The sequence below is a fragment of the Cebus imitator genome, unplaced genomic scaffold (genome assembly GCF_001604975.1).
Source record: "Cebus imitator isolate Cc_AM_T3 unplaced genomic scaffold, Cebus_imitator-1.0 Scaffold72, whole genome shotgun sequence".
NCBI classification, from domain to species: Eukaryota; Metazoa; Chordata; class Mammalia; order Primates; family Cebidae; genus Cebus; species Cebus imitator.
Genome location: NW_016107387.1, coordinates 5,033,918 through 5,046,969, shown reverse-complemented (window position 1 = coordinate 5,046,969; position 13,052 = coordinate 5,033,918). Strand labels below are relative to the sequence as shown.

At 50.0% G+C, this 13,052-nt stretch overlaps 1 protein-coding gene across 1 annotated transcript in view; it reads left to right on the top strand.

Moving 5' to 3' along the window:
• The window catches only part of NTN1 (netrin 1), a 224,156-nt gene that overhangs the window by 188,734 nt on the left and 22,370 nt on the right, over positions 1–13,052 (top strand). Inside the window, exon 6 of the mRNA XM_017531450.2 lies at positions 11,556–11,630. Coding sequence (XP_017386939.1) covers positions 11,556–11,630 — 75 coding nt within the window. The remainder of the gene's footprint in view (positions 1–11,555; positions 11,631–13,052) is intronic.

Sequence of the window (13,052 nt, the reverse complement as noted above, 5' to 3'; positions counted from 1 at the left end):
GCTTCCCTGGGCAGCACTTGGCGGGGCCAGGGCACCAGGGCCCTCTCTGACCAGTGGAGCCCCGAGGACCCCAGCTTGGTGCTGGGAGAGGACCCAGTGCTTGAGTGCACCAGTATAAAGAACTTGCATTCATGCTTTGTCACCCGGATACGTATTTGCAGTCCCTGAGAAAGAATGTGGCTTAGGCAGCAGAATGACAGCCTAGGTTCCTGAGAGCTGACCCTGCCTCTTTGTAACCATGGTACAGAATGGAGAGCACGTTCCGGTAACCTTCAGCATGAGGTGGGGCCTGGGCAGTCAGGGCACTGTCCCTGAGAGGGAGAAAGCGAAAGCAAGCTTCTGCCCTATGTAATGGAACTCAGCAGCCCTGGGTGACTTGAGCCAGGCTAGATCCCTTGGGTGGCTTTGCATGACATTTAAAAAAGAAGTCAAGCCAGGCGTGGTGGCTCACGCCTGTAATCCCAGCACTTTGGGAGGCTGAGGCACGTGAACCACGAGATCAAGAGATCGAGACCATCCTGGCCAACATGGTGAAACCGCATCTTTACTAAAAATACAAAAATTAGCTGGGTGTGGTGGCATGCGCCCGTAGTCCCAGCTACTCGGGAGGCTGAGGCAGGAGAATTGCTTGAACCCGGGAGGCGGAGGTTGTAGTGAGCCGAGATCGTGCCACTGCACTCCAGCCTGGCACCTGGCGACAGAGCAAAACTGTCTCAAAAAAAAAAAAAAAAGAAGAAGAAGAAGTCACACCCTATCCAGCTCACAGGGCCCCTGAGGCTCTGGGACTCCTCTCTCTGCTGCCCATCTCCTTCAGTCCATGCAAGGCACTCCAACATTCATCCAGTCCCTGGACCATGCTGGGCTTGGTCCTGCCCCAGGGCCTTTGCACAGGCTGTTCCTCCTGCCTGGAACACTCTTCTCTCAGACCTTCTTGCTCCGCTTCCTTTGCACTGTTTAGGTCTCACTCATGGACCCATCTGTGGGGGCGCATCCTCCATTCTCATCTGATGAACACCTCAGGGAGCTGTCCGCAGCTACCTTGGGTAGGGCACTGTCCTCACTCTCAGCCCCCTTACCATGCACACAGTGTTCAAGGAGAGGATGGTGTTCAAGGAGAGGATGAAACCTCACACACATAGGCGCGTACACACACACACACACACTCTCTCTCTCTCTCTCTCTCTCTCTCTCTCTCTCTCTCTCTCTTCTGCTGTCTCCTGGGGAGGCAGTAGCACTTTTTTGCAGCAGAAGCCCCATGGACTGGGAATAGAAATGTCACTTGTTGAATACAGATGTCATTTACCATAGGATTCCTACCCCTTGTAAATAAACGATCCTCATCCTCACTACAAAGAGCCACCCGGCCAGTAGTGGTGGCTCACGCCTATAATCCCAACACTTTGGGAGGCCAAGGTGATCAGATCACCTGAGGTCAGGAGTTCGACCAGCTTGGCCAACATGGTGCAACTCCATCTCTACTAAAATACAAAGATTAGCCAGGCTTGATGGTGGGTGCCTGTAATCCCAGCTACTCAGGAGGCTGAGGTGTGAGAATCACTTGAACCTGGGAGGCGGAGGTTGCAGTGAGCCAAGATCGTGCCGCTGTACACCAGCCTGAGCTATAGAGCAAGACTCCGTCTCAGGAAAAAAGAGCCTCACCTCAGACTATTTTTAGAGTTCCTTTCTTTCTAACACAAGAATTATATCCTCATTGCAGTAAATTTTAAAATACAGTTAAGACAGCAAAGCAAGAGTATGAAAACTAACCACAGGCCCACCACCCAACATTTCCATGCACATGCTATTCTTCTAGAATAAAATCCAGACCCCTGCCATCGTTGAAAAGGCCCTAGGGACTCCCTGCAAACTGTAAGCCTCATCTCCGGCTGGGCAACCCCCAGCTTTTGCCAGCTCCAGTCTCCCCTCCTTTTGGTTCCTCACGCTTTCCTACCCTGGGGTCTTTGCACCTGCCGAGAGCTGGGGTGCTCCTCCCTGCACTTCCCAGGGCTGATGCCCTGTGAACTGAGTGTCATGTCCTTGGATGGGTCTAAGTAGGTCTCCACCTGTGCCCCCTGCCCCTACGCATTCTCTGGTAGTGTGCTCCGCTCACTGCTCTCATTTCCTGGGTGTCCTCGTCAGGGATGGGAGTGATGGTGCTGTTGGCCTCTCCCCTCTTGTTGACTCACTGCTAGATTAGCCTCAGGGAACACCCAGTGCTTCCCAGAGCCATTCATGTGGGAAGTGCCTAGTCAAACATTCAAATGAATGGATGTTAAATTCCTAGAAATGGGGTTGCTGCATCAGGGTGTGCGTGTGTGTGTTCTCAGGGTTTTGACACTCAATGTCAGCCACGCTCGGGAAAGTTCATATTTTAATCTGTGCCCCAGACACATCGCGTAAGTGTATGTATGCTTGCCTTTGCCAGTTTGCTAGGCGGAAGCGCTATATTCCCATTGGTTTATGTTTTGCTTCTTTGATAATTTGAGATTGAACATGGGCACATCTCCTTGAACCCTTTTTATTTTCTCTTCTTTGAACAGCCTGTTCCTTTCCTTTGAATTTTAGGTTGCTGTCTTACTGATTCGGAAGAGTTCTTTGTATGTGAAAGACACCAATCCTTGGCTTTCTGTGTGACAAACATTTTGGGCTTTCTTCTAGACACTTACTTCCATAGGTCGCCAAGCTCCTCAGCCAGCCCACTGCTAGAAGATGCTTCCTTTGGGGCATCCTTAGCGTTTCTGCCCCAGAGGCTCAAAGTCAAATGGGCATTTTGCTTTTGAGGCAAGTAGGGCTTGAGGGTGATTGGGTAGGTGAGACTAGTACAGGCTTAGGGAGATGGGTGGGGGCTAGCGATCTGCCTGTGGGCCCTTGCTGTCCCTGACAGGTGGCTTGACCCCGGGACGAGGTGCTGTTGATGAGGGGTGGTAGAAAAGTGGTCTTGCCTGGGACAGAGTGTAATGAGTCACGAAGTCACCTGCAGCCTGGGACCAAGAGGTGAGAGCCAGCTTCCTGGGAAGTGCGTCCTTCATTTTCATCATGCCTCGCCCATGGAGGCCCTTAGGAAACCCACGGACACCTGCAGCAGCTCAAAAACTGGACACATGGAAAACTGGACTCTCTGGCTGTGGGGATTCCATGCAGCTTTCTGGTTCCAGGTCAGGCAGCACCAAACATGCCTTCTGGGCAGACTGGCCTCATTTCCCTTTTAAATGGCCCAGCCAAAATGGACAGAGCCAGCTGGGTGCCCCTGTCAGCCCCAGCTCCTCTCCCCTTAAACTCTTTCACCTTGGGCCAGGGAGAACCAGGGGCTCCTCCCCTATGCCCAGCCCTTGGCATCTGCAACTCACCCAACCCTTCCAGTTTTCTCTGCCCTGGGAGGACAGACCACGTTGGCTGGGTGTCCCTCGCTCCTTACATCCCTGCCCCACCTTCCCAAGCCCGACAGCCCAGAAGCAGAGCGGCAGAGGTGTTGCGGGGGAGTGGGCCAGGGCTGCTGAGAGGGAGACCTTTGCCAGCTCCCCGCCCTGCTCCAAGGGGAGGTGCCAGATGCGGTGCCCCTGGCTTCAACCATGGCCGCTGGGCTCTGCCTGCCATATGCTCAGAGATGAGCCTTGATCCGGCGAGCAGGCCGGCCCAGCAGGATTCTGGCACCTGGGGCACAGGAGGCAGACCAGAGGGGCCAGCTACCCAAGGTGGAGGAAGACGCGGGAGGGTCTCAGCCACTGGGATTGGGCCTGCAGGCCACCTCTTGGCTCTTGGCTGTGGGTCGGTCAGGGGAGCAGGTGGGAGGAATAAAAGGGAGCGTAGGCTGCTCCCAGGAGGAGCCAGGATGCCAGCCAGCCAGGATGGGCCTGCTGCGAGCCGGGCAGATGGTGGCCTCCAGGTCTCAGCGGCTCTCCCTTGGACAGAGCACGTCTGAGTGGGGACCAGGCAGTGCCTGTGTCCAGCCCTGGCAGCTTCTGTCTCTTTTTGGGGAGTAGAGTGAGCTAGAAGGGCAGCCGTGGAGCAAGACCTCCTGCAGAGCTGCTAGTACTTACCTGTGCCTTCAATCCTAGCTCCAGAGGCTCCCCTGAGAGAGCAGGGCAGTGGGGCATCCTGCCCACTCTTTACTTGTTACTCCTGCATGGAGTGAACGTGTCCTGGCAGGATGGATGCAGTCCCAGCCGCTAGGTGGGGGTAGAATAGGAAACTGTGGGGCGTAAAATGTTGGGTCTCCTGGTGAATGAGGCCAATCAGTTGGCCCATAGAGTCTGCGTGTACATGGTTATGCCAGCTTTTGCACTAAGGCCGAATCATATAAAACTGCTTTCTTAAAGTTGCAAAATGGTCAGTTGTTAGCACTGTCATACGTTTTGTCTTAGTAGCTTTCCGTGTTTTTCTGTGTTTCTGAACAGATCAAATAGCATGAAACTGAAATTGATGTGTCCTTTAAATGTTTACATGGACCTACCTCTGAAAGCATCTCTATCCAGACATCTCTTATGACTATTTATCTATTCGGATTCCATGTCTCTTACTCAGTTTAACTTGGTCTTTTATGTTTTCCTAAAATTCTGCATTTCATTTAGATTTCCAAGATTTTTAGCCTAAAGTTGTATATACTAGCCTTATAATTTATTTCTTGTTAATTCTAATGTTCTGTTTTGTTTCTTTTATTAGTTTTGTCTTTTTTTTTTAGCTTGTATTTGAGCTTTTCAAAGAATCAGTTCTTGAATGTATTTATATATTTTTTTCTGTATTCTACTATATTAATTTCTACTTCTACGAGTATTAATTCTTTCCTTTTGCTTTCTTTGGGTTTTGTTTTGCTAATTTTCTAACCTCTAGAATTGAATGCATGTCATTTAATTTCATTATTTCTTCTTTAATAACAAATAATATCGTTGTGGTCAGGAAATGTGGCTTGTATAGTTTTAGCTTCTTGGAATTAATTTAGCATTTTTTCACTACTTAAGCATTTCTGTCTATTTCCTTTTGTATTACTATTGATTTTTACTTAATATATTTCATCGAGATGTTATTCTATGCCAAAATATCATTGTTTAATTACTAGGTGATTTTTTTTTTCCACTATAAACATGTTTGCCTTGAAATCTACTTTCCTGATACTAGCATTTCACTCTTGGTTCATTTTTTGTTTTCATTTGCTGATACACCTTTGCTACTGTTTAAGTTTTGGGCTCTTAAAAAATCAATTTAGGCTGAGAGTGGTGGCTCACACCTGTAATACTTTGGGAGGCTGAGGTGGGCAGATCACAAGGTCAGGAGATCGAGACCATCCTGGCTAACACAGTAAAACCCCATCTCTACTAAAAATACAAAAAAATAGCTGGTTTCAGTGGCACGCGCCTGTGGTCCCAGCTACTCCGGAGACTGAGGCAGGAGAATCACTTACCTGGAAGGTGGAGGCTGCAATGAGCCAAGATCGTGCTACTGCACTTTAGCCTGGGCAACAGAACGAGACTCAATCTCAAAAAAAAAAAGAAAAGATATCACTTTATTTGGTTATATTATCCTTAAAGAGTACTCTAATGTTTTAAATTTAGGTTTTCAGTAGAGTAGTTGGATCCATTCACCTTTATTGTCTTTAGGTGTTTGCTGTTCTGTGATCTTAATTTATCATAATTGCTTTTTATATTTTTCATTTTTTCTGTTTTATCTTTTGGCATATTAACTATATCCTATTTTTTCCAGAGTTCTATGTTCTATCATTTATATCCTATTTTTTCCAGAGTTCTGTGATTATCTTTGGGTTTTTCAGAAGCATTATTTGATCTAATAGCTCTTGTCAGAATCGAGCATGAAATAGCATCTTCTCTCTATTTAAGACAAAGGATTTTATTCCCCACCTCATTCTACTTAATAGTTTTTAATATGATCTGAAGTATCAAACTAAATTTAAATATTTTATATGTACATAGATACACACACACACACACACACACACACACACACACATACACATGGGGATGGAGAAGGAGAGGAAGACACTGATGTTCTCTTTCAAACACTTAAAAATTATTTTGATATTTGCATTATGTTTTAGAACCAAATATGGCATCTCTATGTTTACTGGTTTCAGTGTTCATCTCCAGTAAACATAGAGATGTCAATCACATCACCTTGGGTTTATGCCACCACTTTTCCCTGTAAACCCTTACTTTTAATTCATTTCATAGTTGGTTGGAAAACATTCTGAAGTATTCAAAAGGATACATAATTGGAATGTTTTCTGAGCCCCTGCACATTTGAGAATGTCTTTTGTTTATTGTGGCCTACATATATATATAAGACAGTCTAGCTAGGTATAAAATTCTTAGATTACAAATTTTTCCCCTTAAGACCTTATAGACATTACTCTATGATTATGTCACTGGCTTGTTGTTGTTTTTAATCTGTATGTATATTTTTCTTATCCTGGTATTTCATATGTTTTGCAAAGAAGTGTCTGGATGTTGGTCCCCTTTTGTTGATTTTTGAAAAACTTCACTGAGCCCTTTCCTTCTAAATATGTAGGTTATCTTTTTCCTCTAAATTTTGTGAATTTTCTCTCCAATTTATTCTCCATGTTTCTGAATCAGTTTTCTACAGTATTGTGAATCTTTGCTGCTTTCTCAGTGGATTACTTATTTATTTTTAGAGACAGGGGTTTGCTCTGTCACCCAGGCTAAAGTATAGTGGCTTAGTCACAGCTCACTATAACTTCAAACTCCTGTGCTCAAGTGACACTCCCACTTCATCCTCCTGAGTAGCCATCATGCCTGGCTCTGTTTTTTTGTTTTGTTTTGTTTCGTTTTTTGTTTGTTTGTTTGTTTTTAGAGATGCAGTTTTGCAATGTTGTCAAGGCTGATCTTGAACTCCTAGCCTCAAGCGATTTTCCTGCCTTAGCCTCCCAAGTGCTGGGATTACAAGTGTGAACCACCACACCCAGCCCTTCCAAAGAGGATTTTAATTGTGCTACAGAGTTTTCCTCCTTGTTTTTCCAGCTCTTTCTTTTATGCATCGCCCTTTTTGTTTCAGCTCAGCTTCATCTCCCTTACTGGCTTTCTTCTCCTAGTTCATAAAGGCTGTTATTTTAATCTTTTTAGTCTGCCAGGCCCATTTGATCACCTATTGTTTATGGCTGTTTTTAAGCTACAGTGACAAAGATGAATATTTGTGACAGCAACCTTATGGTCCTCTGTGCCTAAAGTATTCACTGTTGGGTCCTTTGAAGAAGAAAAAAAATTGCAGCTCCGTGTACTGGTGCAATGGCTGGATTCCCATCTCAGATTTAAGGAGAATGGCCAGGGAAGGTACACAGCTCCGTCTTCAGCTTCTGGTTCCTACCAACCTTTCCATGGATTTCCTTCTGCTCTGTGGAGGTAGTGCCCTTCCTTTCTCTGCATTGCCCGATTTTCTGATTCTCTGCAATGATTAAGATAGAAATACAAGGTGAGATCTCTGCTGTACCACTGTCCTTCTGGTCCTTACTGGTCCTGAAACTTCCCTTCCTGGAGGAGGGATCATCCCCACTGCCCCCACTCACTTCCTGCTCATTTGTTCCCTGGTCCTTGTTTCTCTGTCCCCCTCCCTTTTTTCGGGACCTTTCTGCTCGTTAGACAAAGAGCTGTGTCCTAAGATCAAATCTAAACAGGTTTTGCTTATTCCACCGCCATCTGCCTTTAATTAATAGAGATTGCTCCCAGATCCCATCATTGGGTCATCATCAGTTTTGTTTTTGGCATAGTGTGAACTTTCAGGTTTTCTCATTGTCTGTATGGCTATTTTGGAACAAAACAAGGAGAAGCCACATGAGAGGCTGCCAAGTAGATGCCAGTTTGAAGAAGGAGTCAAAGCTTTATCTTAAAGCTGTGGTTTGTCCATCTTGAAGCACTCTCTGTGGCTTTGTGTGTACCATAAAGAGAGAACGTACAGTACCATTTTCCTTATTCGGGGGCCACTTGCCTGGTGACCTCAGCTATCTGGAATACAACCTAAACAAAGAGTCCACAAGCAGCCAAATAGCTGTCACAGTGTCCAGAAGGTTATTCACTTTACCCAAGGGAGAACATTTCAGCCTCTCCTTCCAAGCCTAGTTACCTGTATTTCACATACAATTCTAGCAAGCTTGGTCTTTGTTTTCCTAGCAAACCCAAAGGGCATAGGGGACATTTTGCAACAAGCACACTGATCTGACAAGAATTTCCAGCTGACAGAAAGGAAAGACACCAAAAAAAAAAAAAAAAAAAAAAAAAAAGAAAAGGGGAAAAAAGAAAAAAAAAAAAAAAAAAAAAAGGCAAACACAACTCCAAATGCTCAGAGCCTGATGTCATTTTCTGTAAGGACAAGCAGCCTGAGGTTCTCTCTGTGAGCATTCTCCAGTTTGAATCAATAGCCACCTATCTGGATCTTTCCTCTGCCACACTGGCTGCTCTGTACAAATCACGGGTGCAGAGACTGTCCCCATCTCTCACAATTGGTTCAGACTATGTTTTCTGACTCTGGCTGTACTTTAGAACCATCTGGGGAGCATTAAATATTCAGACACTTAAGCCGCTCCCTAAACTAAGGAAATCACAATGTCCTGGGAATAGGACCCAGGCATCGTGATCCCACTGCATAGCTAGGACTGGGACCAGGAGGTTAAGAGCAGAGGTTCGGCAGCCGGACTGCCTCATTGGGCACATGACCTTGAGCTGGTGAGTCACCAATGTCTCTGTGCCTTCGATTCTCATCTATAAAATGGGGTCTGATTGAAGGGCCTAGAAGAGTTCATCAACCGTGAGAACAGTGCCCAGTGCCTCATTAGTATCGTGGGAGTAGCTGCCATTAGTGAGGTACAGACTTGATATTCATGGCGATGACGGTGATTTGTCAAGCAGGGCCCGGGAGTGTGACCTAATTAGGCAGCGATGGATGTCACACATTCTAGGGCAGTCTCTGTCCCAGGTAGACTCGTGGCTCTGGAGAGGAGAGCTGTGGAGGTTTCTAGGCTGGGACAATAATGCTGGAGGGAGGGGACAGGGGCAGGCTGTCCCAGGACTCATCTGCCTTCCTCCCGCCCACCTGGGGTGGGCCTTACCTTGGGCAAGCTGTTCTGGAACCTTTCTGAGCCCTCAGTTCTAAGCTAGGCAAGGCAGTTCCTCCCTCAAAGCATCCTTAGAGGCTCAGAAGAGCTGACGTGCTCAAAGGCACCCTCTCTGCCCCAGCCAGTGCTACCTACCTCAAGGCTGAGATGGAGGAAATGTGCCTTGGGCCATGGTGAGGAGGCAGGTGAAAAGGATTTCCTCCTGATCAGAAATGATGGTAGGGATGATGGCTTTTGTAAAAAAAAAAAAAAAAATCATAATGATAATAAGAAGGCAAGGAGAGTGGATTCCAGGCCGCCCCTACAAGAACGCCATTCAGCACCACTTGCATTCCAGTTCGCTTCCCTAAGCAGAGAAAGCAGGAAGGGATTTCAGCCAGCTCCTGCGGGACCGCCAGGACTTAGGCACGCCCTGGGTTCAGCCCCAGCCGTGGCTTTACTGGGAGCATCATCTGTCCCTGAGTTGGCAAAGATGTGGCCCAGAGTAGCTGTTCCCCTTGGGGAGGTGCGGCCACAGTGCTGACGGTGGGGATGGTGCCACGGACTAGCGTGTTTGAGCTGCCGTCACTCTCATCCCAGGCTCTCCAGCTTGGCCACAGTAGAGTGAGGGCCACTGTCTGAACAGCCCAATCCCTGTACTCCAAAGAATCCCTACTCCAGTAACCAAGCAACTGTCCAGATGGCAGGAGGGATGGGTACTGTGGCCACCAGTGCCGCGGAACAGGGCCATCATGAAGGGGTTCCGAGGGCTGAAGTCACAGGGAGCAGGAAGCAGGACTGTTGTTCTCCCATTTCCTGAGACTGGTTCCTAACTGGGGGCCCCAAGACGCTAGCACAGGAAGCAGTGGGAGGCTACCAAGGCAGTGGGATGGAGCTGTGTCAGCTTTCATTGAGGCGCCAGTCAGTGTATCCCAGGATAAGACCTTGAAGGAGGCAGTGGCCTTCACAGCCCAGAGGCCAGCTCTGGTGAGGTCTCTCTGGACACTCCCTGCAGCTCTACGCCCTGGCTCGGGGTGCAGGCGGCACTTGGACACCTGCTTTCCTGCCTGGGCTTCTCCCTGTGCTCCCACACAAATCACTCCTCCCCTACCTTGACCTTGGTTTTCCCCTCTGCAGGATTGGGGACTGCCACCTGCCCCCGGAGCAGCTGCCCATGTGTGCGCACATGTGTGTCGCATCTTTCCCTTCCTGGTCCTCTTTTCCTAATCCCTCACCGGGACACACGCACCCAGCCAACTTCCACCAACCCATGCCACCATTGCTTTTAGAACAGGCTGGGCCCCCTGCAAACCTCCCCCAACAAGCCCCACATACACACCGCCAGCCTGGCTGGTCCCCCAGGCAGTATGGGAACCGCTAAAATCCAGGGCATTCCTTACCCCTGGCTCTGAGCTCACCTCTGCTCCCACTGAGGGGGAATCTGGCAGAATATCGCCTCACCAAGGGTGCAGGGATCTTGGCGTCTCAGGCCAGCCTTGGTAATAGCTTCTCAGAGTGCACTGGGCAGTCGGCTTACCCTCCTGGAGTTTCCATTTTCTTGTCTGCAGAATGGGAATGATACCCACACCTCAAAGAAGGGTTGTGAGAATGGAATGAGATCCTGCCTGCTGAGTGGCGGGGGCAGGGCAGACTGGGGGAGATTGGCTGGGCCTCTGGGATGGGCTGTGCCGTCATGTGAAGCTGTCACACACAGACTTAGCGAAGGAATTGTGTCTCTGTGTTCAAAGAACAGCGATTGCTGGCAGGGAAAGGCCAAGTTTGGGCTGCAGTGGGCAGCTGCATTTGGGGGTTGATGCAGGCCCACAGGCTGGCAGGCCCTGGTGCCCTGCACATCCTGCCTGGCTCTCGGTTAGGCCCTGGCATCCCCCAGTGATGCCCAGTGGAGATGGCCCAGCAGCCCTGCCTCTCAGCAGTATGGCCCATTAGAACTGAACTCGTCTTCGTGGGGCATTTTATTTGCACACTCCAGTAGAGTGGACACCAAAGGGGTTTTCTAATGCTTCATGGGCTGCTAATTTCCCCTGTGACCTCTTTTGTTGAGGCCTGACCCCAGCTAGAGGCTCCACGCCATGAAAGCCAGCGCCTGACACAGACCCGGGGCTCAGGGTGACAATGAGGCCTCTATCGGCTTTAATCAGGCTCCAGTGGCATCTTAAGAACAGGGAGAATCTGTGTGGTGCTCAGAAGCCCTGGGTGGCACAATACGGAACCCCCGAGACTCTCATGGAGGCCAGCACGGCTGCAGGCGGTGGCTAAAGGATTTGTGAGGCCAGGGAGGGGGTGTGTGGGTCAGATGGGGGCCCTTTGTCCCTCAGGCTGCTTTAGAAGGCCGGGCTTGCCCTGAATGGCCGCCTGCCCGCCCGGCCTGGCCCATGAGTATCACAGACCTCTGGGTATTTAGGGAGGTGGCCTCCTCCTCTGCCTGCCAGCCTATTCATTGCCAGCCTAATTAGTTTTTGTCTGTGCTCCCCCCACTCCCCTGCAGACTGCGATTCCTACTGCAAGGCCTCCAAGGGGAAGCTGAAGATTAACATGAAAAAGTACTGCAAGAAGGACTATGGTGAGTGAGAGTCCCCTTGTCTGCTGGGGAGGACGGGAGGGGCCGTGTGACCAGCGCAACTGTGGGACTAGGGTGCAGGTGGCCCCCGGAGGATGTTGGTCGTGGTGCTCCTGTCACTGGTGGGAGCTAGCTGGATGGATCCCATGTCAGGGAATTTCTCATCTTTTCCTCCTTGGTCCTCAGAGACAGGGGGTGAGAGGAGCCTAGCAGCCTGGTTTCTCCCCTTCCCTCACCCTGAGGCTGGCACACCCAGGCTGGCATCTGGCCTTGACTCTTCCCCTGATGGGCTGTGAGGCCACAGACCAATGGCTTGACCTTGGTGGTCTTCTGTGTCTGTGTCATATCACGGGGATTTGACCTGAGTCCACATTGCTCAAAGGGAAGCCCTCTGGGCATCGGACAAGGGCTGGGAGCTCCCTGGTGCATTTCAAACGTTCCACCAGGCTGTCGCGGGGCTGGGAGTCTGTGCTGTAAACGGCTCACCACTCATTGCCATGCACCAGAAGATCCAGTGCTGGACCTATGGGGCAGACAGTCCTGGGGGCCACTTGCAGTGGTTGCCTGTTGCCTGTGACCTCTGGCTCCCTTCCTGGGAAGGGTGTGTCCTGTCCCCTCGCTCTCACGGTGACCGTGGAGGGTGGAGGCAGTCTGGGAGCCTGCAGGAGGAGGGCCCTGCAGTGGCCAGCGGGCAGGTGTGTGTAAAGAGCTGGGCCAGTCGCAGGGGCTCTTCAGAATGGGAGACGCAAGCAGAAACCCCGAAAGCATTGTCCAGCTGGCCACTGGCAAGGACGCTGTATGCAGCCAGGGCATCCATGCGGGTGGCTGAGGCCCCCATCATAGGCCAGGAAGGAGCCCCAGGCCCAGGGATCCTGAATCCAGGCCTGGTTCTTTCTCTCATGGGGACTCTTCTTGAGCTGATGGGCCAGGAATTGAGCCTGGGGCTGGCCCCCATCTTCTGGGCCCACGACAGTCCACATCTGCCCACCTCCCTCTGTCCTCCCCCCCACGCTATCTGGACAGGGCCCATATTTCCTGTTCCATCTCCAACTGGCCCCAGGAGGTGCGTCCTCCATTGCCCCAGCAGCCCTGCCAGCCCTAGCAGCTCCTGGCCGCCTCTGGGAAGTCAGCTCGACCTCTCTGTTCTGTTCAGCTTCCCAAGGCTGTCCTGATCATACACCTCTCAGGGGATCTGGGACAAGTCCCATTGCTTACCTGAGCCTCGGTTTCCTCATCCGTAAGATGGAGATGATGCCACCTGCTTAGTATATGGGGGAAGACACAGCACCCGTGCCTAACTGTCTCCCAGCAAAGAGTGACCTCTATATGCAAAGGAAGCTAGTGGGGAAAGGGGAGGAAGGAGGGAATGGCGGTGGAAGAAGTGGGGTGAGAAGCAAAGGCCACCTGTGGAGGAGGCCTCACCGC